This window comes from Danio rerio, chromosome 13, assembly GCF_049306965.1.
Source record: "Danio rerio strain Tuebingen ecotype United States chromosome 13, GRCz12tu, whole genome shotgun sequence".
Lineage (NCBI taxonomy): Eukaryota > Metazoa > Chordata > Actinopteri > Cypriniformes > Danionidae > Danio > Danio rerio.
The window spans coordinates 51,365,001-51,392,500 of NC_133188.1; the positions used below are offsets into that span (position 1 = coordinate 51,365,001).

At 37.0% G+C, this 27,500-nt stretch overlaps 1 protein-coding gene across 1 annotated transcript in view; it reads left to right on the forward strand.

Annotated features, from left to right (window-relative positions):
* mertka (c-mer proto-oncogene tyrosine kinase a) overlaps positions 1-27,500 on the forward strand; it is a 65,913-nt gene that overhangs the window by 37,432 nt on the left and 981 nt on the right. The window contains exons 9-18 of the mRNA XM_002664231.8: positions 13,125-13,260; positions 14,355-14,493; positions 17,543-17,631; positions 19,231-19,326; positions 20,650-20,730; positions 22,395-22,487; positions 22,614-22,732; positions 23,106-23,215; positions 25,845-26,004; positions 26,180-26,316. Of these exons, the coding sequence (XP_002664277.3) occupies positions 13,125-13,260; positions 14,355-14,493; positions 17,543-17,631; positions 19,231-19,326; positions 20,650-20,730; positions 22,395-22,487; positions 22,614-22,732; positions 23,106-23,215; positions 25,845-26,004; positions 26,180-26,316 (1,160 nt within the window). The remainder of the gene's footprint in view (positions 1-13,124; positions 13,261-14,354; positions 14,494-17,542; positions 17,632-19,230; positions 19,327-20,649; positions 20,731-22,394; positions 22,488-22,613; positions 22,733-23,105; positions 23,216-25,844; positions 26,005-26,179; positions 26,317-27,500) is intronic.

The following is a 27,500-nucleotide window of genomic DNA, read 5'->3' on the forward strand; positions in this document are numbered from 1 at the left end:
TCGCTCATAAAGCGTTTTGGAACTGCACCTGTCCCCCCCGGGGACTTTTTTGCTTTTGGAGACCCTACAAGGGAATTAGGCCCAACAACATCACTCTAAGGATCACTCAGGCACTCAAACCCCTCCACAGTGATAAGGTGGCGGTTCATGGAGGGTTCGAGAGAATGCCTCAAGAGGATGCCTTGAGAGGATGCCTCCTGGACGCCTACCTAGGGAGGTGTTCCAGGCATGTCTCACTGGGAGGGGACCTCATGGAAGACCCAGGACATGTTGGAGGGACTATGTTTCTCGGCTGGCCTGGGAACACCTCAGGATCCCCCCGGAGGAGCTGGAGGAAGTGTCTGGCTAGAGGGAAGTCTGGGGTTCTCTCCGGAGACTGCTGCCCCTGCGAAAAAGACGATTAAAATGAATGAATGAATGAATGAATGATTGAGTTATTGCAGTTTTATTTGTTTTAGTGTTGGTGGTGTAACATCATTTCTATAATTTCTCATTTACTTTGTGTTCACAGCCAGGATAATCATCATTCATGGTTAAAGTAGAACATAAAAACAATACAGCATTAAAAAAAAACATAAAAAAACCTCCTGTAAAAACATAAAAATCATATTTTTAAATATTATTGAAGCATTAACAACAAAAAAATGTATATAAAACATTAAAAATGGCATTTTGTATTTATGTTTACAGGTAAAAAAAATAACTTGACATTTTTAAAAGCAAAGGCTGATAAAAAAAGCCAAAAACAAAATTACAAAAATTAAATAAAAAATCCATGTAAAGTAAGATAAGAGAAAAGTGTTTGCTTGTTTTCCATCTATCCATCCATCTGTCCATCCGTCTATCCGTCCCTTTATCCGTCCACACACCTGTTGTGGAATAATTAAGTTGTTTTGTGGTGCTCGGAATAAGAGAAAACATCCTCAATAGACTTTGTAGTAAGTAGATGGCCCTTATGCACGCATTTATGTTTTATTAGCTCTGGTGAGTGGCTCGGAGCAGTGTTTTTATCAGGATTGTTCCACAGACATGGTGAGACAACAGTTCACTTCAGCAGCTGTGAGGAAATTAGCTGCAGTCTCTAAGATGAAACAGCTGCTCTTGTTTGCTAGATGAAAGACACTGAGGTCATTAGTTTTTACTGTTTCCTTCAGCCTGCTGGAGTTCAGCTGAAAACTAGATTCTCCCTCTAGCAGACGCTCACACTAACTATCTATCTATCTATCTATCTATCTATCTATCTATCTATCTATCTATCTGTCTGTCTGTCTGTCTGTCTGTCTGTCTGTCCGTCTGTCCGTCTGTCCGTCTGTCCGTCTGTCCGTCTGTCCGTCTGTCCGTCCGTCCGTCCGTCCGTCCGTCCGTCCGTCCGTCCGTCCGTCTGCTGTCTGTCCTTCATTTGTCTGTTTGTCTGTCCGTCATTTGTCTGTCTGTGCGTCCGTCTGTTTGTCCGTCCATCCGTCTATCCGTCCGTCTGATTGTCTGTCTGTCTGTCTATCTGTCCTTCGTCTATTTGTCTGTCCGTCCGTCTGTCTGTTTATCCGTGTGTCCATTTGTCCTTTGTCTATTTGTCTGTCTGTCCGTCCGTCTGTCCATCTATTTGTCTGTCTGTCCGTCCGTCTGTCCATCTATTTGTCTGTCTGTCCGTCCATCTGTGCGTCCGTCTGTCCGTCCTTCATCGTTTATTTGTCTGTCCGTCCGTCTATCCGTCTGTCCATCTGTCCTTCATCTATTTGTTTGTCTCACCGTCCTTCCGTCTATTTGTCTGTCTGTCCGTCCGTCCGTCTATTTGTCTGTCCGTCTGTCCATCTGTCTGTCCATCCGTCTGTCTGTCTGTCTGTTTGTCCGTCTGTCTGTTTGTCCGTCTGTCTGTTTGTCCGTCTATTTGTCTGTCCGTCTGTCCATTTTTTTGGTCTGTCTGTTTATCTATCTATCCGTCCGTCCGTCCGTCCATCCGTCCGTCTGTCGGTCCGTCCGTCCGTCCGTCCGTCTGTCAGTCTGTCAGTCTGTCAGTCTGTCTGTCTGTCTGTCTGTCTGTCTGTCTGTCTGTCTCTGTCTGTCTGTCTGTCTGTCTGTCTGTCTATCTATCTATCTATCTATCTATCTATCTATCTATCTATCTATCTATCTATCCGTCTGTCTGTCTGTCCATCCATCCCTCTGTCCTTCCGTCCATCTGTCTGTGTATCCATCTGTCTGTCCTTCTATCTATCTGTCTATCTATCTGTCGGTTAGTCAGATGGATGAATGAGTGGATTGATGGACAAAATAATCTAAATGCAATCTTGATTTTGGTCTCCAGCACTTATGACAAAACATCTATTCTGAAAAAATGATGACTGCATCACATCCCGCTACCTTTTCTTCACAAAGCTCAGTTTCACATAGAAATCAGTGAAATCAGGTAACGTGACTTTTGTAGAATGGGATTTTAAAAATGTGAAGTCATCTTTTAGCTTAAGGCAGAGTTTCTCAATCCTGGTCCTCGCACCCACCGATCTACATATTTTGCATATGAGTCAGACCACAACCTGGTCATTAGAAGAGCTCTGTGCATGAACTGTGTTCTAACTGACACGTTCCCTATTCAGTGTGCATCATTCCCTTGTCCCTTCTCTACAAGAGCATGAGCTTTTATTTCACTTTGAAACGTTCATTTACAGATTTACACAACAGCATCACCGGCAGTGTCTTACTATGGAAGCCTGAAGTGGGACATAATATACAGTTGAAGTCAAAATTAATAACCCTCCTGATTAATTTCTTTTTCAAATATTTCCTGAATGATGTTTAACAGATCAAGGAATTTTTCACATTATTTCCTATAATATTTTTTCGTCTGGGGAAAGTCTTATTTGTTTTATTTCAGCTAGAATAAAAGCAGTTATTAATTTTTTTTAAAAGTCCATTTTAAGGTCAATATTGTTAGCCCCATTTAACCTATATTTTTTTGGCTTGTCTACAGAACAAACCACTGTTATACAATGACTTGCCAAATTACCCCAATTTGCTTAATTAACCTAATTTAGCCTTTTAATGTCACTTTAAGCTGAATACTAGTATCTTAAAAAAATATGAATATCTAGTCAAATATTATTTACTGTCATCATGACAAAGATAAAATAAATCCGTTATCAGAAATGAGTTATTAAAACTATTATGTTTAGAAGTGTGTTGATAAACATATCGTCTTTCTGTTAAACGGAAATTGGGGGAAAATATACAGTGGGCTAATAATTTAGGAGGACTAATAATTCTGACCTCATATGTACCTCTGTGAATAAATACAATATAAATAAATAAACAAATTAATTAATTATTCGCTACTAGAGTTGGGTATCGTTTGGGGTTATTTCAATATTGGTGCTAAATCAATACTTTTAAAAACGGTATCGGTGCCAGATTGGTGCCTGAACCGATACTTTTTAGCCACAAAATGATTTGACAAAAAATATATATTTTAATCACTAAAATAAAATAAAAAATGTTTGTATATTTATAACAAGTTAAAAGTATAAGTGTCAAAAAGTGTTGATGAAGGCAGTCGCTCATTGGATGTGCCGTACTGCGTGCTTTGCCTTCAATATCTAAGCAACTAGAACAAACGCCTAACATTGTCGACAGTGTCCGTATCTCTCAAAGTTGTTTAGAATTATAAGTTAACTTGTATTTAATGTTTACAGTGCAGATCCAGTTAAATCCACTTTATTTGGTAAACAAATCAAGTCTTCTATATAATACATCTACTAAAATAGACAAAAGATTACTTTACAAACTGTATTGTGAATAAATTATATAAACATTTACATATTAGTTAATAGTATTACTGAAATTAATAAAAAAACTAAATAAATATAGATTTACACACATTTACACAAGTAAATAAACAGAATCAATGATTGGCTTAAAATCTGCAGAATTCTGCGTGCTCAGATTCCGTGTGGGCCTAGTTATTGCCCAGCAGGCACACAACGTCATAAGATGTTAATATTAGGTTCGATTTAGGTTGTGATATCAGGTGACCAAAACTCAATGTCTAGCCAGCGTTTAGGCACAACATTATTTTAATGTCCAATAACGACTTTAAATGACGTTGATATTTGGTTATTTTAGGTTGTTAAACAGTGACCAAAATTCAACGTTAAGACAACATCTTAATCTTATTGACGTTGAATACTGACATTTATTCATCAGGTATGGCAACCAAACTCCAACGTCTGATAGACGTCATGGTTACGTCCACACAACGTTTGGCTTCAACATTATTAGATGTTGATATTTGGTTGATTTTTGGTTAGACATTGGGCATTGACGTTGGCCTGACATTGAGTTTTGGCTTCAACCTGATTTTCAACAAAATGCAACATTAGGGTACAATGTCAATCTGACATCATGTTGATGTCCAGTGCCTGCTGGCTGTTTAAGACCATTTCGGTCATCATACAGTAAACATCCGTCATCTTCTCTACAGTGACATGCTGCTAAACAGTCTCTGGGTCAATGCATGTACAGATTTTGGACATCTTCTTGAACGCTTTAAACGTTTCCAAGTTTGCTGCGATTATAAATTGCCCATGTCTTGAGGTAGTTCATTATGAGGCGATTTACCTTCTGTGTGTGATTTGATTGGACAGAAATCACAGGACTGATTTTTCTAATCACCATAGATAGACCAGTGGTGTAGCGCAAAATGCGGAGGCCCCCCTGCAGGGATCACTGACGGGGCCCCCTAAAGAAGAGGGGGGGGTGAAAGACAACACAGGGAAGCGATAACAAATTGAGGAGCGGGGAAGGGAGGCGGGGTGGAGTGACAACGCGGGGATTCCTTCACAAACTGAGGAGCGATCACAAACCGAAAGCGGCGAGAGCGTCAAAGTAGCCAGAAGTCATTCATTTTCAATGAGAACCGGCAGCGATAAAACAGCGCGGCACGTCTTCTGAAGTATAAAGTAGTCCACCTCTTGAGAGGTGTTCAGAGAACACAGACCTGTGAACTTTGGTTCCGACTACAATTGTTCCCAAGAGTTTGATTATTGCGGTTGCCGGATTTACAATTATTGAAAATCGCGACAAAGCGGGGCCCCCTAATCACGTGCCCCCACTATAAAGTAGTGACTGCAGATTGAAGGAAAGTAGTAGAGTAAAAGTACAGATACTGCACTAAAAATGTACTCAATGGACAGTAAAAGTAATCTTTTATAAAACTACTTAGTAAATTACAATTCCTGAGGAAAAACTACTCAATTAAAGTAATTTGAGTATTTGTAATTAGTTACTTCACACCATTGAGTATATTTTCACGTGGGTGCCTGACAGCTGAAAATAGATCTGGTAGCAGGTATCGCAGCCTCTGTTACTCTTCACCTTGCTCTTTTTTTGTTAACATTTGTTATTATGTATTTAGGATATGCGTTTTCACATTCTGACTCCAATGCCTAATTATTAAACTGACTATAAATAAATGAAATATTCTTAAGGATAAAATATGATGCGTTTTTTGGAAGAGTGTACTTGCATTGTGATGATATTGAATTGTCATTCCGGCATTATATAATGAGCAATATTAAGATGACAATAATATTAGCTGCGTCCCAAATCGCATACTTCTGCACTATTCTACGCCATTTTGTAGTATAAATAGTGTAAGTAGTGTGTTCACACTGAAAACTCTAAAAACATTAAGTGCACTTTAATTACCCGGATGATGCACTCATTCAGCCGCTAACATAAAGTGTGTAATGATGGACACTTCACGCACTCAACGACCGCAGCTTTGTTTACGTAGCGGAAGGGGCGGAGCTATCGGACGCACATGTTGGATAACTTTATTTATTTTGGATGGTGAAAGCAAAATTCTCCTACGAGAGTGATTATATCACCTCCCGATAGTGAATGCGGCACCACTCACGGCAGGTATTACTTGATAATTCGGTTGTTTATTTCACTTATTTAACAACCGTCAAACGTCATCAGGGAAACGGTTTGAATTTCCGCTTGGTAAAAAAACATTAGTGTGCCAAATGGGACACCACTACATACATATACTATCCTGTTGAGTGTGTAAGTGCATATGTACATAGTGCATAGTGTATAGTGTGCCATTTGGGACGCAGCTTCTGTTATTAGTTACTTCACACCATTGAGTATATTTTCACGTGGGTGCCTGACAGCTGAAAATAGATCTGGTAGCAGGTATCGCAGCCTCTGTTACTCTTCACCTTGCTCTTTTTTTGTTAACATTTGTTATTATTTATTTAGGATATGCGTTTTCACATTCTGACTCCAATGCCTAATTATTAAACTGACTATAAAAAAATGAAATATTCTAAAGGATAAAATATAATGCGTTTTTTGGAAGAGTGTACTTGCATTGTGATGATATTGAATTGTCATTCCGGCATTATATAATGAGTGATATTAAGATGACAATAATATCGTTTATTACAATATATTATAGTGCAATATATCATAAAACAAAAATAGATATCGTTCGTAGAAAAGAGACGCATTATGCAGCATGTGCTCATTGTTTCTCTGCTCTCAGTGGTCTTTGTCAGTAGCCAGTGACTGATCATGTGGGTGTGGATCCATAACAGCACGGCATTTGATTCTGCACTGGCACAATAGCGTACTTCCTCTCATGTGCCACTTGCAGGAAACCCACAGCGTTTGCAGAAGTCGTATGTTATTGTTCGTCTGTCGTGACTCACCACTGGAATTCGTGACGGCGCGTTCGATAGTTTTGGTTGACAATCTGACCTGCGTGATCTCATTCTGGGATCTGTGTAAAAACAACAGTTACTGGAAATGAGTCCTGCTTTTTACACTCACAGCTGCTGCTCTCATTCAGCAGCATTAGGATCATTCAGTAACATCTGCTCATGATCCTGCGTTATATTCAATCTCCGTTTATGTTCAGAATGCTGATCTAATTCATTCATTTATTTTACTTTGGTTTAGTCCCTTATTTATCAGAGGTGCCACAGCAGAATGAACCACCAACTACTCCATATGTTTTATACAGCGGATGCATTTTCAGCCACAACCCAGTACTGAGAAACACCCGTACACTCTCACAATCACGCACACACTCATACACTACGGCCAACTTAGTTCACTCAATTCACCTATAGCGCATGTGTTTGGACTGTGGGGGAAACCGGAGCACCCGGAGAAAACCAACGCGAGCATGCAAACACATAAATGCCAACTGGCACAGCCGGAGCTCAAACCAGCAACCTGATTAAATAACTTATTTAAGTAAATTAACAAATTTAAGTTGATCACACATAAAACAATTAAGTTATACCAAAAAAAAAAACCTTACGTTTGAACTCATTTTAAATAAATAATTGAAACAAGCTGCAGTAGTAATTTTTTGAGTGTATACTGTAAAAATACTGGGTTTCACACAATTTCTTTATGTTATCCCAGCACAAATTGATTAAGTTAACTTAATTGTCTTTACAAATTTAAGTGGATTAAACATAAAGCAATTAATTTGTCCCAAAAAATACAAAAGAATTGCACTTTAATACATTTTATTTTTTCATTTATAGTAGCAATAAATACAATACAATACAATAATTCCACTTAAGAGAGTGTTCATTTCCCGTTGCTAAACATTATTCGTTTTTACAGACTATAAAGTAACAGAACACAATAAAAAACAAAGTTTCCTAGATTAAAATATATGAAAATAACAGTATAAAGGGCTCGTTTCAATTCATTTTAAATAAGTAGTTTGATCAAGCAACAAAAGTCATTTTTTGTGTGCATATTTCAGCTTTTATAGTATATTTAATTTAGATTTTGGTTTTCATGTAGTATTTATGATTTATTTTAACTTTATTTTATTTACAAATATTTCAAGCATTTTAGATAATGATGAACATAATACATGGTACATCTTTAAAATAAATAAATAAATAAAAATAATAATAATTATTATATAATTAAGTATATATATATATATATATATATATATATATATATATATATATATATATATATAAAGTATAAGTATAATTAATAATGTAGTATAATTAATATTATAATACACTGTAAAAAAATCCTTAAATCAGGTTTTTTCTTCGTATTTTGTGATTCATGTTTTTATTTAAAACTGCAATATGGGAACTTTTAATCTTGAAAAGTTTAAAACAGTGACATTTTAATAGTTTAAAGCAAGGAGTGCCCAAAATTTTTTTTTTACAAAGGCCCAAAAACCAAGCTTGATTGAGGGTGGTGGGCCGAAAATAAATTTACCATCAAGTCGCCAAGTAATTTTCTAATTTATTCATATTTAAAAATAAATAGAAAAAAAAAATTGAGTCATATTAATAATTATACGTTTTTGTGTATTTCATAATAGATTTCTTTCATTCATTGATTTTCCCTTGGCTTAGTCAGTTTATTTATCAGGGACTACAGCGGAATGAACCGCCAACTTATCCAACATATGTTTTACACTGCGGATGACATTGCAGCCACAACCCATTACTCAGAAACACCCATACACTCTCATTCACACACACACTCATACTACGACCAATTTAGTTTATCCAATTCAGCTATAGCGCATGTATTTGGACTGTTGGGGAATCCGGAGCACCTGAAGAATACCCACACCGACACAAGGAGAAAATGAAAACTCCACACAGAAATGCCAACTGACCCAGCCGGGACTCGAACCAGCGACCTTCTTGCTGTGAGGCAACAGTGCTAACCACTGAGCCAGATTATCGTGCCTATTTTTATTATTATTATTATTCTAAATAAGTAAAAACTGTTGGATGAAAAGTCTGATCGCGTGGCACAAATTCAGAATTTAGAGAGAAAAATCAGAATTACAAGAGCTAAACTCAAAATTCTGCTGAATAAAATGCAGAATTACGTTATTAAGTCAGAATTATGAGAAATTAAAAGAAGGTCATACGTTTAGAACCACGTAAGTGTGAGGAAATTAAGGAAATTATTAATTTTTGGTGTAATATCCCTTCAACCATAATTTATTATCAGCAAAAGAAATGTTGACTTATAGGAAATGCAAATTCAGTTAGGTTGATTAAAAATGCTGATGTTTTATTACATATAGGTGAAGGCAAATGTATTAGCCCTTCTGTGAAATTTTAATTTAAATATTTCTCCAAGTGATGTTTTTCAAAGCAAAACTTTTTTACAGTATTTCATGTAATACTTTTTTTTCCAAAGATTGAATTTAAAAAAAAAATAATTAAGTTTAATACAATTACACCATCTCTTTTGATTAGCTGCAGAATAAACCACTGTTGTGCATTGACTTTGCCTATACCCAAAATTGCCTAGTTAAGCTAATTAACCTAATTAAGCCTTTAAATGTCACTTTAAGCTGATTACTAGTATCTTTAAAAGTATCTAGTGAAATAGTATGTACTGTCATCATGGCAAAGACAAAAGAAATCAGTTATTAGAAATTAGTTTTAATTTTTATTACATTTTATTAAAATAACTATGTTTAAAAATGTGTTGAAATACATTTCTTTTTACTAGAAAATCATAAAAATATTACTTAAGGTGGCTAATAATATTGACCTTAAAATCTTTTACTATTTAATTAAAACTGCTTTTATTCTAGCCGAAATAAAACAAATAAGGCTTTCTCCAGAAGAAAAAATATTAAAGGTAATACTGTGAAAAAAAACCCTGCTCTGGTAAACGTAATTTGGGAAATGTTTAAAAAAGCAAAAAAAAAAAAAATCAACATGAAGGCTGAACATTTTGACTTCAATATGCTTGGAAAACAAGTCTGATTGCAGCAGAAATGAGTGGCATGCTCTCCAAATAACCCAAACCATATGTCCTCCTCAAGGATCCTAGATAGATTCACTTCTTGTTTTAAGAAATGCAACTCTAACGGCATGTGCAGAAACACTGACTGATTTACTGTCAGCATGTCTGGCTCCTCGGGAAGTGAAGTGACAATCTTCACTTTACGCAACCAGCCTGGATGTGTCACATGCGTTTTTGAGTGGGTGAGTGTGTGTGCATGTCTGTGTGTGTGTCCTGCATGCACAGCACTCCTGAATGTACAGAAAACAGCTTCTCATTTTTTAAGTTTTGCATTTATGCTGTTTTGGTGTCATTTCGCACACAAATAATCTCTTCTGTAATGATTAACTAGTTACAATGTGAATACAGTGATGTTACTTCACTTGTTACCGAGTTTAATTCACTCACCCTCAAGACTCCATGAAACTATGTACTATTTTTTACTTAATAAAAATCATAATTGTTATTATTATGATCATAAATCTTTTGAAATTGTAGAAAGTGCTGTTGAATGAAGAGAAGATTGTTTGTTCAACTCACACATTTAAAAACATTTAAATATAAGGGGCCCTATCATACACCCAGCGCATTAAGGAGCAAGCATTATGGCGTGATTTATTGCCATTTTCAGACCAGTGCAACTGTAATTTTTAAGTTTTGCGCTACACTGTTTAAATAGCACCACTTTGGGGACTCGTGGATGTGCTGGTCTATATCGGAGGTTTGTTAAGGCGCATTGTTGGTGCGTTGCTTTTTTGAGAAACTAAAATAGACCAAATAAATATAATATGAAATAGACTAAACTGAATTTCGGGACTTTTCCAGGAGACAGAACAATATGGGAGAAGGGCGGGAGATGGGTCTGAAATACGGGAGACTCCCGGGAGTGTTGGTGGGCATGGATATAACATTTTCTGGAAATTAGAACTGAATTCAGAAATAGTTTTAAACAAATTTTTGCACTTAACAAAATACATTAAATATGCAGGCTAATGGATGTCTTAAGTGGAGTGTGTACAACACCATTTCCCTATCCACAAAAGTAAAGGAGCAAAGAGTAAAAGTAAAGTAAAGAGGCTGAATGGAGGAGGCTCGTTCTTCATTCTCGCGCTGCAGATGCTTTGTTTAACTGTTTTCTCGCTAGTGAAGTGTTCAGTTTTTTCACTTACAAAGTCCCCATGTAAATAGCAAATGTGCCATGACACGACGCAACTGACTCTTAAAGAGAATGTGAGATGAGACTCTGATTGGTTTAACCCACGTTATGCTCAAAACACACCCAGAACTCATTAAGAGATTGAGCACAACCCTGCTAGACCATACGCCAGGGAGCAGATCATCCCTAAAAAAGCAAAAGTAGATTCAGACTCGCTCTGAATGCTTTTGCGCAATGTGCTTAAGACTTTGTGACGTTAAAATAGAGCCTTATAGTTTTAATAGCTACATTTTAATAGCTAATAGTTTTTTTGTCTTTGCTATGATGGCAATACATATTCATTCATTCATTTATTTTCGGCTTAGTCCCTTTATTAATCTGGGGTTGCCACAGCGGAATGAACCGCCAACTTATCCAGCATGTTTTTTTTATGCAGGGGATGCCCTTCCAGCCGCAACCCATTTCTGGGAAACATCCACACACACTCATTCACACACACTCAAACACTACAGACAATTTAGCCTACCCAATTCACCTGTACCGCATGTCTTTGGGCTGTGGGGGAAACGGGAGCACCCGGAGGTAACCCACGCTAACGCAGGGAGAACATGCAAACTCCACACAGAAACGCCAACTGACCCAGCCGAGGCTCGAACCAGCGACCTTCCTGCTGTGAGGCGACAGCACTACCTACTGCTCCACTGCGTCGCCAGCAATACATATTTTGCTAGTTATTTATCAAATATTCAGCAATAAGTGTAATTTAAAGGCTTAACTCGGTTAATTATGTTAATAAGGCATGTTAGGGTGACAGTGGTTGTCCAATCTTAAATGGATCAAAAAATCTTTGGGTGCTTTCACACCTGTGAATCGATTCAGTTGTTCCAAAACAGAAATTAAAATTGTTACATTGTTGCTCTTTGCTCTTGGAGCGGTTCGCTTTGACACTGCAAAGTTTCTAATCGGACCAAAAGAGCTAAAACAAGTCACGTGCGAGTAAACTCTCCTCCCATTGGTCAGAGTGTCAGGGTTTATTTTGCAGCGTCCCGCTCAGCTGTCAGGAGAGGTGGTGGTTTGGTGGTGATTGACAGGGTGCGCGCGCGGCGTGTCTGAGGAGAGATGCGGTGGGGAGGGGTGAGAAGGGTGCGCGATGATGCCTATTTGAGGACCTGGAGGGAGACGCGAGATTGCCGGGAGATCATCACTCGTTTGCGGGCATACGGAGACTCGCGAAACTTTCCACCCCACTCATAATTCTCTCTTCATATAGCCGTAAGCCTATTACATATCCATAAAACAAAGTGATACAACCGCGCTCGGATCGGATCGCTTTCTCACTACAATCGAACCGATCCAGGGTTCGTTTCAATCGAGCCGAGATCACCTCATTCAAGCGATCTCGGAGCGATTACTTTGGCGCGGAACAGAGTGCGGTTGACCTGTTCACATATGCCAAACGAACCGCGATAACTGGGCAAACGAGATACGTTCCGAAACAAAAGTGTAGGTGTGAAAGCACCCTTACATAGATAGTTCACCTAAAAATGAAAATGGACCAACTATTTACTCAGCCTCAAGGTGTTTCAAACAGTTATGGGTGTCTTTCCTCTGTTGAACACTAAATTATATATTTTGAAGAAAGCTGAAATTCAGTAACCATTAACTTCCATAGTGGGAAAAACAAATACAGGGAAATTCAATGGTTAAAGGTTTTTAGCTTTCAAGCAAAAAAAAAAAAACAAGCAAAGGGTGAGTAAATGAATTTTCATTTTTGACTGATTATCTTTTTAGGGGGCTTATAGTATTGACTTTATAGACCATTTCAATGTGGTGATGTCATTGGCCCATGAACATTTCCTGCTTGTTATCAAACCATTTCATAACTGTAACAAGTGTGCAATTCAATCATAACCTAATGTAAAAAACAGCTATCATAACATTATTTATCAATATGTGGCTCTTTTTGGATTCTTTGCAGCTATAGAAATTAAAAATGTAAAACAGGAAATAAGCTGGGCCCAGTGTTATTGTTTACATCCCTTAAAATGGTCTACAATATTGAAAACCTTCTTCAGAAGAAAGCTCTTCCAGAGTTATTCAATCCTTGTTTTGTTTTTTGTAAAGTGTAATGTAAATAAATTATGTTTGTGTGTTTCAGATTCGCAGCATGAGCACAGAGGCTGCAGTGACTCTGCAGGAGTTTAACAGCACATACAGTGTGGAAGTGGTGGCCTGCACACACAGCGGCTGTGGCACCAAACGGTCACGACACTGGCTCGTTGTGCCCAGCATTGGTGAGCAACAAACTTTCTCTGGGTTTCACCGTTAGAAAGATTAAAGAATAAAATACTGTAAAGCAATGGCACTGGAAAAAAATACTAACTAGTACAGATTTTTTACCTGTCTTTGAGGCCAAACCATTAGTTCAAATATGTTGACCACTAAATCTGATGATGTTCAAAATGGTTAATTCAATTCAACTCACTTCATCTTTATTTCTTTAGCGCTTTTACAATATAGATTGTGTCAAAGCAGCTTAACACAGAAAATTATAGTAAATCGAAACAGTGTGAGTCCAGTTTTCAGAGGTTCAGTTCCGTTCAGTTCAGTTCAGTTGAAAAGCAAATCCATCGATGCTCAGCTCTACAAGTCCCAAACCATGCCAGCCAGTGGCGACAAACTTCAAGTGACGAAAGTGAAGGAACTCGAGAGAAACTCAGTTTGGGCTCGACCATTTCTCCTCTGGTCAAACTTCTTGTGCAGAGCTGCAGTCTAGGTGCCAGCGGTTGGAGAACGCTGGACATCCATCGTGGAGAAGATGTGGAAGTCTTGTGGAAGCACCCTAAGACATTCTAAAAAAGGTTTAGGTTTATTTTATCTATAATATAGAGCACATTTGGATGGTGGGAGGAAACCAGGGAACCTGGGGGAAACCCACGCGGACACGGGAGAACATGCAAACTCCACACAGAAATACCAGATGGCTCAGCGAGGACCCAACACTATTGGTATTCTTGCTGTGAGGCAACAGTGCTAGTCACTGGGCCAACGTGCCGCCCATTCTGGATAAAGGAGGAAAAAGGGGAGAAGGGGGGTTTCTTCCAGACGAAGATAGTTGTAGAAAGGAAATGAGGAGATATATATAGTGATTTGGGATCCTTTGATTGGAGGATCATGATTAGCTAATTTGGACCAGCTGGGTCAATCATGAGCACATGCACATCTCGAAAATAGTTTAAAATTAAACTTCACTTAAATCTAATACAAACTTTCATGAACCTTGTCAATACAGGAGTTTTATTTCTCCATGTTTGTTTCATGGATTTTTGTTTTTTTGTTTTACCCTGTTGTTTATTAATTTTGAAATGCATGCATCTGTGTTTTGCAGATTCGCCTGATTCTCCATCCTCGACTCCGCTTCCCAATCGTCCTGATTCTGCCTTCATTGTTCTCGGGGTGGTTTGCGGTTTCTTTCTGGTGATCGTGTTGTGTTGGGTGGTGTGGCTGCACAACAACTCTTATTTACCGTAAGCTCATTTCTTGTTTTCTCATTCAACATGAAATCTAAAGTAACGCGGCTTAGTACCTTATTTATCAGGGGTTACCACAGTGGATTGAACCACCAACTATTCCAGCATATGTTTTACACAGCAGATGCCCTTCCAGTCACAATCCAATATTGGGAAACACCCAATCCCATTCACTTACACACACACACACACACACACACACACACACACACACACACATATACACCACGGACAATTTAGTTTATTCAATTTACCTGTAGCGCATGTGTTTAGACTGTGGGGGAAACCCACGCCAACACAGGGAGAACATGCAAACTCTACACAGAAATGCCAACTCACCCAGCCGGGACTCGAACCAGTGACCTTCTTGATGTGAGGCGACAGTGCTAACCACTGAGCCATTGTGCCGACCCACACAATTGCAAGATGTAAACACTAAATTTTGAGAAAGCAAAAAAAAGATAAGAAAGAAACTCAGATTTCTGCTAAATAAAAGTCATTGTTGTTTGATGAAATCTGATTTCTGAATTACACGCATTGAGGAAAATGTCAAATTGTGAGACAAATTCAAAATTCAGAGAAAAATCTAAATTATGAGAGATGCATTTAGATTTCTGCGAAATAAACATCAGAATTGTGTGATAATGTCAGATTTCCGAAGAAAAATTCAAAATTTAGGTGGTAAAAGTCAAAATGTGAGACATAATTTCATAATTCAAAGGAAAAAGTCTGAATTATGTGAGGCAAACTTAGATTTCTGCTGAATAAAATGCAGAATTACATGAGAATTATGAGAAATAAAAGTCAGGATTATGAGATACAAATTAAGAATTAAAAGTAAAAAGTCAACGTATGAGAGATAAATTCATAATTCAGAGGAAAAAAAGTCCAAATACAAGAGGTAAACTCAGAATTCTCAGAAATATATATATATATATAAAAAATAAAAGTCAGAATTATGAGATGCAAATTCATAATTCAGAAAAAAAAGTTCTAATTGCAATTCATAAATTAATGATTTAAACTAAAATGTCAAATTGTGAGACACATAAATTCAGAATTCACAGAAAAAAGTGTAAACTGAGATTTTTTTTAGCAATATATGATAAATAAAGGTCAGAATAATACTTAAAAAATAATCAGAATTAAAGGATTCAAATTCAGAATTCAAAGATACAAGACAGAATTGCGGGAGGTAAACTCAGATGTCTCATAAATAAAATTCTTATGAGATGCAAATTCAGAGGAAAAAACTATTTGCAAGCAATAAATTCATAATTCAGAGAGAAACGTCAGAGGCAAACTCAGATTTCTTTCTGAATAAAATGCAGAATTTCATGATAAAAGTCTGAATTCTGAGAAATAAAAGTCAGGTTTATGAGAAGCTAATTCAGAATTATAAGAAAAAGCTCAAACTGTGAGACAAACTTATAATTTGAAAAAAAAAAAGTTTCTAGGGTAAAAGTCTAAATTATGAGAGGCAAACTCAGATTTATGCTGAATAAAATGCAGAATTTCATGATAAAAGTCTGAATTCTGAGAAATAAAAGTCCGGTTTATGAGATACAAATTCAGAATTATAAGTAAAAAGTCAAAGTGTGAGAGATAAATTCATATTCAGAGAAGAAAGTCAGAGTTATGAGAGGCAAATTCAGAATTCAGAGAAAAAAAAGACTATGAGTTAATGTCTCACAATTTAAGTTTGCATCCCATAATCCTGACTTTAATTTCTCATAATTCTGAATTTTATCATGTGATTCTGCATTTTATTCAGCGTAAATCAAAGTTTGAAATAAAAGTCAGAATTATGTTTTAAAGACAGAACTCTGGGTAAAAAAAGTCAGAATTACAAGATTCAAAGATAAAAAAAACAGAGTTGCCAGAGTTAAACTCATTATTCTGATAAATAAATGTCAGGATTATGAGATGTAAATTAAGAATTATAAGTAAAAGCTCAAATTGAGAGGCATAAATTCATATTTCAGAGAAAAAAGTCAAAATTGTGAGAACTAAAATCAGATTCCTGCTAAATAAAAGTCAGAATTATTAATTCAGAGGAGAAAAGTGATAATTGCAAGAGGTAAAGTTATCTAATTTTTATTATAATTATTAGAATAAAAAGTCAGAATTGATATAAAAACCTAGAATAATTGAAATACAATTTACTGTGAGATCAAAATCTAGAAAGTGTGAGTGGAAAAAAGTCTAAATTCTGAGATCAAGAAGAATCAATCTAGTCCATAGTGTGCATTTGGTTTTATCCTGATTAATGTCCTGAGGTGTTCTGAAAAAACATTACGCAATCGTTTTTTTCTCTATATTAGATTTCAGTAATTACTCTTGATTCTCCCTCTGCTGAGTTATTTTCAGATGCCTTTTCAGTCCAACAGCGAATGTGAAAACAAGGTTTATTTTTGAGAGCAGCGTGTGTTCATCATAATGCACTGTGGAGGGGAAATTGAAGGCTTCAGGAAAGAAAAGCAGAGGGAAAGTTGCAGTTCTTGGTCTGTAAAAACAGCGTGGCTTCACAGTAAAAGTTAATTATGGAGGACAGAGTTTGCCAAAGCAGCTCTGAGCGTAAAGCATCAAATTACCTCTGGATGTTTGCAAACAGGATTTGGCCCACTGGATATACGGTGGTTTCAAGTTGTTGTTCTTTTTAACAATCTTTTTATTGAGTTCATCAATCATATTTACATCTTTGTTTTCAATTTAAAAGGATAACACCATTCATTTGTTCATTCATTCATTCATTTATTAATTTTCTTTTCAGCTTAGTTCCTTTATTAGAGAGAGAAATAAAAACAAAAGTCACTTTGCTTCTCCAGTGAGTTCATTTGAGCTAAGTAAACGGAAAACAAGACAAAATCCTAAGAGAAAAGTATTGTGGCGCTGTGTAACCGTTCCAAACTATCACACAGATATCTGTCACATCAGCTTTTCAGTCTGGTATTGAATCAGTGCATTGGCAGCCTGTTTTTGTGCTGTGTTTTGCTGTGTTTGTGTGTGTGCATGTATAAAAGTGTGTCTCTGGCTCCCTCTACAGGTGTTGGTTTGGTGCAGATGATAAACTCACTCCGATCGTGGAGTACAAACCTCAGAGATCCTATAACCGCTCAGCCATCGAAATCACACGTACGCCAAGCTTTATTATTCACTCTTTTTTTTTCATCTTTCATTAAAACCTCAAAACTGAATAACTGTGATCTCTCGCTCATATACAGTTGAAGTCAGAATAATTAGTCCTCCTGAATTATTAGCCCTCTTGTTTATTTTTCCCCAATTTCTGTTTAACAGTGAGGATTTTTTCAACACATTTCTAAACATGAGAGTTTTGATAACTCATTTCTAATCACTGATTTATTTTATCTTTGCCACGATGACAGTAAATAATATTTGACTAGATATTTACAAGATACTAGTATTCAGCTTAAAGTGACATGTAAAGGGCCATGACACCCCCCTCTTTCGGTTAAAGTCTACTTCAGATTTTTTCAAAAGATGCATGATTAATGGGTGCGGAGCTCCGCGAGCATCGGGCAGGAGTGGGCGTGGCCAGCAGGGGAGAAGGGGAGCGAACAACTGTTGTTGTCAGTTAGCTCACAAAATGAGACACAAAGAGGAGACGCATGAGTTTATAGTTTACAAAGTTAAAATGCAAAGAAATGAACAGTGATTTAATGCCCTGCTACATTTGTTATTTGTAATTTCATATACAGACAACAACAATTTATATCATTATAAAGATAAGTGTGTTCATGTAAACACTATAAATGAGGACTTCTCCCTCGATCCCCGTATCCAGCAGACTGAGTGCAGCAGGTCCCCTGACCCGTCTATTTTAACCATTAACCCTGCTGGTAATCTGGAGGATTTAGGCAAACACAGCAGCACGGCGATGTGTCTGAATGTGAACGAACTCCTGATGAAAGACAGCGTCCGCCATTCTCCAATTCTCGTGCTGCTATCCCGACAAAAATGCTAGCAGCACACACACAGCTTTGCTGTATGATTGGCCCTGACAAGATCGCGGGGGAAAACATGCAACAAACCCCGTGGATGATGGAAACAAACGCATATGAGCCTTCATGAACGGCTAATACTGTGCCGTGGTTTCCGTGTCTCTCAGCTCGGGCTTGACACTGGCAGGTCCGGCAGGTCTGATGAATAATTAAGCAGCCGGCTCTTCTCATAGGATAAGAAAACTCCGCTATGAATAATAATGAGAAACCGACGCGTCATCATTGCACTTGCAGTTCTGCGCTACGTCGCCGATTTGGATCCCGCCCCAAAAATCATTTTAAACCCGGAAGCTGAAATTAGCTGACAAAAGCTCAAAATTACCCAGTTTTCCCCACAATTACAGCTGACAGGTGCTAACATTGTCTTAACTGATGCTCAACACACACACATCTGTTAATACAAATAAAAAAGTTCTCCAGGGTGTCCTGAACCTTTAAAGGCAAATCATTGTATAACAGTGTTTTATTCTGTAGACAATCTTAAAAAAATAATGCTTAAAGGGGCTAATAATATTGACCTTAAAATGGTTTTAAAAGAATTAAAAACGGCTTTTATTCTAGCCGAAATAAAACAAATATATCTCCAGAAGACAAAATATTATAGGTAATACTGTGTAAAATTCCTTGCTCTGTTAAACATCATTTGGATCCACTTATGTCTGTAAATATTGAGTTGATTTCCTTCTGTTTCTGAACTGTCCCTTTTTTGTAGTTGCGAGTCTGGGCATCAGCAGTGAACTTCAGGCCAAACTGCAGGACGTGATGATCGTGAGGAACCTGCTGTCCATTGGAAAAGTTCTGGGAGAAGGTGAGAACCCTTGTGTGCCATTAGGGATGTTCTCATCCTTTCTGGGGTGATTTTTGAAGCAGAATTGTGTTCTTTAGGTTTACAATCCAAAAAAGAATTAAAGAATCTGGGTGTTATTTTCGATTGTGATCTTAATTTTAAATCTCATATTAATCAAGTTACAAAAACTAGTTGTATTATTTAAGAAATATTGCCAAAATTCCTTCTTTCCTATCTTTTGATGATGCCAAGAAATTAATTCATGCTTTTATTCTCTCTCGCCTTGATTATTGCAATGCTATTTATACTGGTCTACCCAAGGGTTCTATAATGAAGTTGCAATTGATACAAAATGCAGCAGCCAGAGTTTTAATAAAATTGAAGACGCGAGAGCACATCACACCAATATTAATAGAATTACACTGGTTGCCTGTGCACCAAAGAATAGATTTTAAGATTCTTTTGTTGGTTTATAAAGCACTTCACAACATGACACCTTCCTACATTTCCGACTGTTTATCAAAATATAATCCAAACTGTTTGCTACGCTCTTCTAGCGCTGGGCTTTTACTCTGTAAACCTGATGCGATCTGGCAATGCCTCTTTTAGCCATTATGCTCCAAAAATTTGGAACTGTCTCCCTCTTGAAGTGAAATAATCCCCTAGTATTCATGTTTTTAAAAAGCGTGTTAAGACAAATCTTTTTAAAATTGCGTATGAATACACAAGCTTTAAAGGTGTATGCAATTGATCTATATTGTTGTAGGTTTATGTGTGTATGTATGGTGTGTGCTTGCACATGTAAGGACTATCGTGTGCGTGATCATGTGGATATATGCTTACATTTTGTGTACATGAATGCTTTTATTCGAGTATATGGGACAAGTTTATGTGGTCTGTTTTAATGCTTTTTTTGTTGTTGTTGTTTGTGAGGCACTTTGAGTCGCATGTATGTTGGAAAAGTCCTATACAAATAAAATGTATTATTATTATTATTATTATTATTTTGAGTCTTAATTTGGCCACAACTGTCTCTGTGTTTAAGCAAATGGGAAAATTTGTTCTGACAATTCTTATTTTGACACATATTTTGGGAAAATGCTTTGGAATTTTTCAAAAACTCAACACTCAATACACTCTGGGCAAATTGACTCCCCTTTCATTATGTTAGTGGCTGATTTTACCCCATTGACTTCCATTATAATCACATTTTTTGATTGCAAAGCCATGACAGCATATAATCATGCAATCTTGATTGTTGCGGCTTTTCTCTGTTGGGAGGAGGTACAATGTGTGATTGGTGTGGTGTGGGATTGATCTAATGACCTGATCTCTCTTTCACAGGCGAGTTTGGATCTGTGATGGAAGGACATCTCAGACAGCCTGATGGATCCACTGAAAAGGTTGCAGTGAAGACCATGAAATGTAAGACAAGATTTGATTAAGACTATAGATGTGTATAGCAGTGGCTGTTAATGTAGAAATATATATAAAAGCATTTCGTATGAAGGTAAATCAGTAGCAAACCTCTAGAGCTTGCAAATCTAAATAAGAACTTATAAATATTTATGTGTAGGTTGAAATTTACACTCAAAGCTCTTGATTTAAATGCACAGACAATGATCAAATTTGAAGATGCAGATTAATAGTTATGTTTTTAAAAATGTCATTGACAATTACAAAATCACAGCTGTCATTAAAATTTAAAATTATCTGTCTAATTTTCTAAGCATTTTATTTAAAGTCAATTTAGCATTTATGTCGTTACTTATGATTATTATTACAAATATTTTCATTTTCTGCTTAATAAACTTGCAAATCAATGACTGTGATTTGAGGCAAAAAAAAAACAAATATAAAAATAAAAAAAGAAGACGTACTATTGTTTAGTAAGATTAGATTAAATTACTAAAAAGACATTTAGTTTATCTATCTTTTTATTTAAAATATTTGTATTTATTTGAAAAAGTAATCAATCTATCAAGTCATTAAATGTTTTTAATAAAATTATGTTTTTATTGTAAAGTATTTTTATAGTTTTTAAAATTAATTGAGGTTATCAAAATAATAATACATTAACAAATTATGTTCTATTAAATATATACTACTACTACTACTACTACTACTACTACTACTACTAATAATAATAATAATAATAATGATAATAATAATTAAAGATATTGAAAATAATCAACATAAATATAATATTTATTTAAAAGATTGTTAGGTTGCAGATATTTTTAACAATTACCCCAACTAATTTAATAATTGATAAAAAAATGTTCAAGCAACAAAAATCAGTCCAATGCAATCAAAAGATATGGAAAAAATATTAAAAAGCCTTTATTTACATGACTAATCTTTAAATAACCTATGCGTTTCGGCAGCCAAGTGCCTTGAACTGATTTTTGTTGCTTGTTCTGATGAATCCCTTGCCTAAAGGGCACCGACATGTTATTTGGGCTACCCAGAGCACTTTTTTGGAAAAACATTATGTTATTTAAAAAGTAAATAAATAAAACATTTACAAAAATGTAGGTGGTCCTATAAGTGTTGTCCTAGTGCTTTTAGAACAAATTTTATCCTAATATATTGAGCACATATTAAACACTTGTGATACTTAAACAAAGATATATATATATATATATATATATATATATATATATATATATATATATATATATTTATATATATATTTATATATATATATATATATATATATATATATATATATATATATATATATATATATATATATATATGCAGATATTTATTAATATATTAATACAAAGCCATTGAACAATATATTAAATTCAATTCAAATCTGTATAACTGGATCAGGGGTGAATAAAACTCTGTCCTAGAGGGCCGGTGTCTTGCTTGGTTTAGGTCCAACTTGCTTCAACACACCTGCCAGGAAGTTATGCAGTCAGAGCTTGATTAGCCGGTTCAGGTGTGTTTGATTAGGGTTGGAGCTAAACTCCTCAGGACACCGGCCCGCCAAGACCGAGTTTGGACACCCCTGAACTAGATAGTCCAGACAGAAAATATAAAATGTCTCATATCTGATTAATGTCTGCCTTTTTTAGTGGATAACTTCTCCCAGAGAGAGATTGAAGAGTTTCTCAATGAAGCTGCTTGTATGAAGGATTTTCACCATCCGAACGTCATCAAACTCTTGGGTAAGAAACAACCATTGTTTCTAAATACACTATAAATGCTCTTTATTATCAGAAAGAGTGAAAACAATCTGATATAGATGTGCAAGCGGTTTTTAAATCCACATTGTGCTGATTGTGTTTCTGTAGGTGTTTGTTTGGAGGTTGGATCTGGACACTTTCCGAAACCAATGGTTGTGCTTCCCTTCATGAAATATGGAGATCTGCACAGTTACTTGCTCCGCTCCCGTCACGGGGAAGATACTGTGGTAATAATACTAAAGAAACAGTATTACTGTTTATTTCTTGCATGAACCAAAGTGTGCTGAGGGCCTGTGCCATGATGGTGGCTTAACGAACTCAGGATTTATGAATTACTTTTTAATGGCGCAGTATGTTATTACCACTAGAGGGAGTGTATTGACCATAAACAAAGATGTATTTTGATGATGTGTGTGGAATCATGGGGGTTTTGCTTCTAGAGTAGACCGAAATGAAATACACCATTTTCCATTAAGTCAACCTGGAGTGCTGAAATATAATTGGGTAAATTGGCAGTGGGCTGGTTATAGAGACCAAAACAAAGACAGACATTATACAGATGACACAGGCTCCTGGCCTAATAGGATGTTGTTTTTCCAGTATCTCCCCATGCAGATGCTGCTGAAGTTCATGATAGACATCGCTCTGGGAATGGAGTATCTCAGCAGCAGAAACTTCCTTCACCGAGACCTGGCCGCACGAAACTGCATGTATGTGTCCTCAACTTATAGTCTATTGACTAATTTAAAAATCGCGTGAAGTGAGATGTTTGATCTAATCTCAACTGAAACATGAAGAGAGGGTGGGACATAGAGTAGCTCCTCCCTCTTTTAAAGAACAGCCAATAGTGTTTTGTTTTATCACTGCTCTGCCAGGGAGAGTGGTTGGGCTCAAGCGCATCAAATGAAAAGCGAAGCGTCTTTAAGGGGGCGGGGCATGTCAGACTCTAGAGAGCATTTGATTGGTCAGAAGATTTGATGATGAACTGAAGTATGAGAAAAAGCTTCAGTTTGACTCAAAACATTGACCTATTTAGGTGGAAGTGACAAACTGCAAGCTTCATATGTTTAGATCAGGTTTATGCACCAATATTCCGTATATTACCCATATTCACTGTGAATAGGATAAAAATATTCATTTTCAAAATGAGATGTACTCATTTATGATGAGTACTGTATTTATAATAAACTAATAATGTACAGGGTGGGCCATTTATATGGATACACCTTAATAAAATGGGAATGGTTGGTGATATTAACGTCCTGTTCGTGGCACATTAGTATATGTGAGGGGGCAAACTTTTCAACATCAGTGGTGACCATGGTGGGCATTTTCAGGTCGGCCATCTTGGATCCAACTTTTTTTTTAATAGCAAGAGGGTGTTTGGACACATTAAATTTATAGGGAATTTAAAAAAACAACAACAATGGTGTGCTTGGTTTTAACATTATTCTTTCATGAGTTATTTACAAGTTTCTGACCACTTATAAAATGTGTACAATGCGCTGCCCATTGTGTTGGATTGTCAATGCAACCCTCTTCTCCCACTTTTCACACACTGATAGCAACACCGCAGGAGAAATGCCAGCACAGGCTTCCAGTATCCATAGTTTCAGGTGCTGCACATCTTGTATCTTCACACCATAGACAATTGCCTTCAGATGGTTCAAAGATAAAAGTCTAAGCGGGTCAGATCAGGAGACCTTGGGGGCCATTCAACAGGCCCACGATGACCCATCCCCTTTTCAGGAAACTGTTCATCTAGGAATGCTCAGACCCGACACCAATAACGTGGTGGTGCACCATCTTGCTGGAAAAACTCAGGGAACGTGCCAGCTTCAGTGCATAAAGAGGGAAACACATCATCATGTACAGGCCTGGCCCTAAGCAATTTGGCACCCTAGGCAAGATGTCAGGTGGCGCCCCGTCACATCGCAGTAAATTCCACTGGATGGTCATAAGAAACTAAATAGCTTTTTGATCGACTACTACAAGCTGGGAAAACTTCAGATAAATATGCCAATGCAATTAACATTAATGCTGATCTAATATTAACGCATTTGCTTGAGGAAGGAATGATGGGGTAGTTACATTAATATTACTATTTTCCATAACATCTATGCCCTTCCATAACATTAGCTGACGTCAAAACTAACAGATAGCACTATAGCTATTTATTGATTAGCAATCTGTCTAACGTTGGATGTAAAAAAATATGGGACAACAAATAGCTTCAAATGATAGAATACATAGCAAACATTAGAAAATACTGACAATAAAATAAAAGGTTTAGCCTATTAAAATCAATGGCCTATACAGAAATTAAATCAAGCTATAAAATCTACTTCACTTTTAATTGTATTTGCATATTGATTAAAGTTACTATAGTTATTTAGTGAAGAGCAGCTAGTGAATCTCTCATTGTGATTTGCTTGATAACAGAGATGTTAATGTCAGAATGCACAGATCTATAATGAAGCATTCGACTACTTTAGTAACTGTTTGTGCTCATTTAAGAGAAAAGTAGTTGTGTTTTAAATAAAACATGCAGGACGGAGCCAAAAAAGAAAAAAAGAAGCACTTTTCCGACGGTCCCTTACTAAGACCTCCGCTCGGCGTGAGCTCTCCCGGCTGAACGCATATTGGCGAGGGCTTAAATGGAGCAGTGCTCGTAATTTTGAGCAAAAAAAAATAATAAGAAAAAGACAGCTGTGAAACATAAGCAGCTTTGTCTTTTTGTAGGAAACACACTTTAGATCTTTTTAGGGTAAGAGGTTTTTGAGTTATTGCTGTCTATCACTGAACGTGTCAGGAATACCGAAAACAAAACCAACTTAACTGCGCTCATTTCTGGTGCCCCCCGGGATGTACAGCGCCCTTAGCATTGGCCTATCCTGCCTATGCCACTGGCCGGCCCTGATCATGTAGCAATTTCAAATATCCAGTGACCTTGAGGTTTCCATTGATAAGGAATGGTCCCACTATCTTTGTTGTCTTTGGTGTGAAGATACAAGATGTGCAGCACCTGAAACTATGGATTATAAATGAAGTGTTCAGAGACTTCTTTCGGGAAAAACTTACTAAGCCCTGAATTTTTATTCCTAGTGTGAGACTTGCGAGGACTCTGTCAAGTCACTTTTATTTCTGAAGCAATTATACAATGTAGATTCTGTGTTGAGGCTGCTTGACATGAACAAGAAATGGATAAACAGTCATAATATTTCAGTCTGTGGGACAAATTCAGCACCTTAGGCAGTGGCAGAGTAGCGATAGTGACTGATTTTGTCAACCCTCTAAGTGTCAGTATTTTTTTATGCATGTTGTGTTTGTTTTGTCTAGGTTGCGTGATGACATGAGCGTGTGTGTTGCTGATTTCGGCTTGTCAAAGAAAATCTACAGCGGTGATTATTACAGACAGGGCCGGATAGCCAAAATGCCTGTAAAATGGATTGCCGTGGAAAGCCTCGCTGACAGAGTCTTTACTGTCAAAAGTGACGTGGTGAGAGATTTTACAACATCTTTGTTTTTAGTCTCTACACCTGCTCTGTCTTAATTAAAATTCAACTACCTTCTGTTTTTATTGTTTTAAAAAAAGTCTTGGGTGTCTTCCAAAGTTGCATCGCTGAGTAAATGTTCAGTTTTTGAAGTTTATCATCTTTTAATGTACTTTTCAGTGGGCGTTTGGAGTGACCATGTGGGAAATCGCCACTCGAGGAATGACCCCGTACCCGGGCGTACAAAACCATGAGATTTATGATTATCTCCTTGAGGGGAACAGACTGAAACAACCAAACGACTGCCTGGATGAACTGTGAGTTTGTTTAATAAATGTGTTTCCTTTCTGAAAAGGCTAGTTTTAACAGCAGATAGCACTGTAGGATAGTTTTTACAGCAGGTGGCACTGTATGCTATTTTTAACAGCAGATGTTGCTCTAAGCTAGTTTTAGGAGCAGATGTTGCTCCAGGCTAGTTTTAACAGCAGATGCCACTCTTGGCTGGTTTTAACAGCAGATGCCACTCTTTGCTAGATTTAGCAGCAGATGTTGCTCTATGCTAGTTTTACCAGCAGATGCCGCTCTAGGCTAGTTTTCACAGCAGATGTTGCTCCAGGCTAGTTTCAAAAGCAGATGCCACTCGTTGCTAGGTTTAACAGCAGATGTTGCTCCAGGCTAGTTTCAGCAGCAGATGTTGCTCTTCGCCAGTTTTAACGGCAGATGCCACTCTAGGCTAGTTTTAGCAGCATATGTTGCTCCAGGATAGTTTTAACAGTAGATGCCGATCTAGTTTAGTTTTAACGGCAGATGCCACTCTAGGCTAGTTTTAGCAGCATATGTTGCTCCAGGATAGTTTTAACAGTAGATGCCGATCTAGTTTAGTTTTAACAGCAGATGTCGCTCTAGGCTAGTTATAACAGCAGATGCCGCTCTAGTTTATTTTTAACAGCAGATGCCACTCTTTGCTAGATTTAGCAACAGTTGTTGCTCTATGCTAGTTTTAACAGCAGATGTTGCTCCAGGCTAGTTTTAACAGCAGATGCCGCTGTAGGCTGGTTTTAACAGCAGATGCCACTCTTTGCTAGTTTTAGCAGCAGATGTTGCTCTATGCTAGTTTTACCAGCAGATGCCGTTCTAGGCTAGTTTTAACAGATGTTACTCCAGGTTAGTTTAAACTGCGAATGCCGATCTTGGCTGGTTTTAACAGCAGATGCCACTCTTTGCTAGTTTATAGCAGCAGATGTCGCTCTAAGCTATTTTTAACAGCAGATGTTGCTCTAAGCTAGTTTTAACTGCAGACAGGGCTCTAGGCTAATTTTAACGGCAGATGGTGCTCTAGACTAATTTTATTAGCAGATGGCGCTCTAGGCTAGTTTTATCAGCAGATGGTGATAACAGCAGATGTCGCTCAAGGCTGGTTTTAGCAGCACACTCAAAATGACTGTTGACTTTTATGTCACGAGATTACTGTAAACACAGCTCACCATGAACACTTGTATAA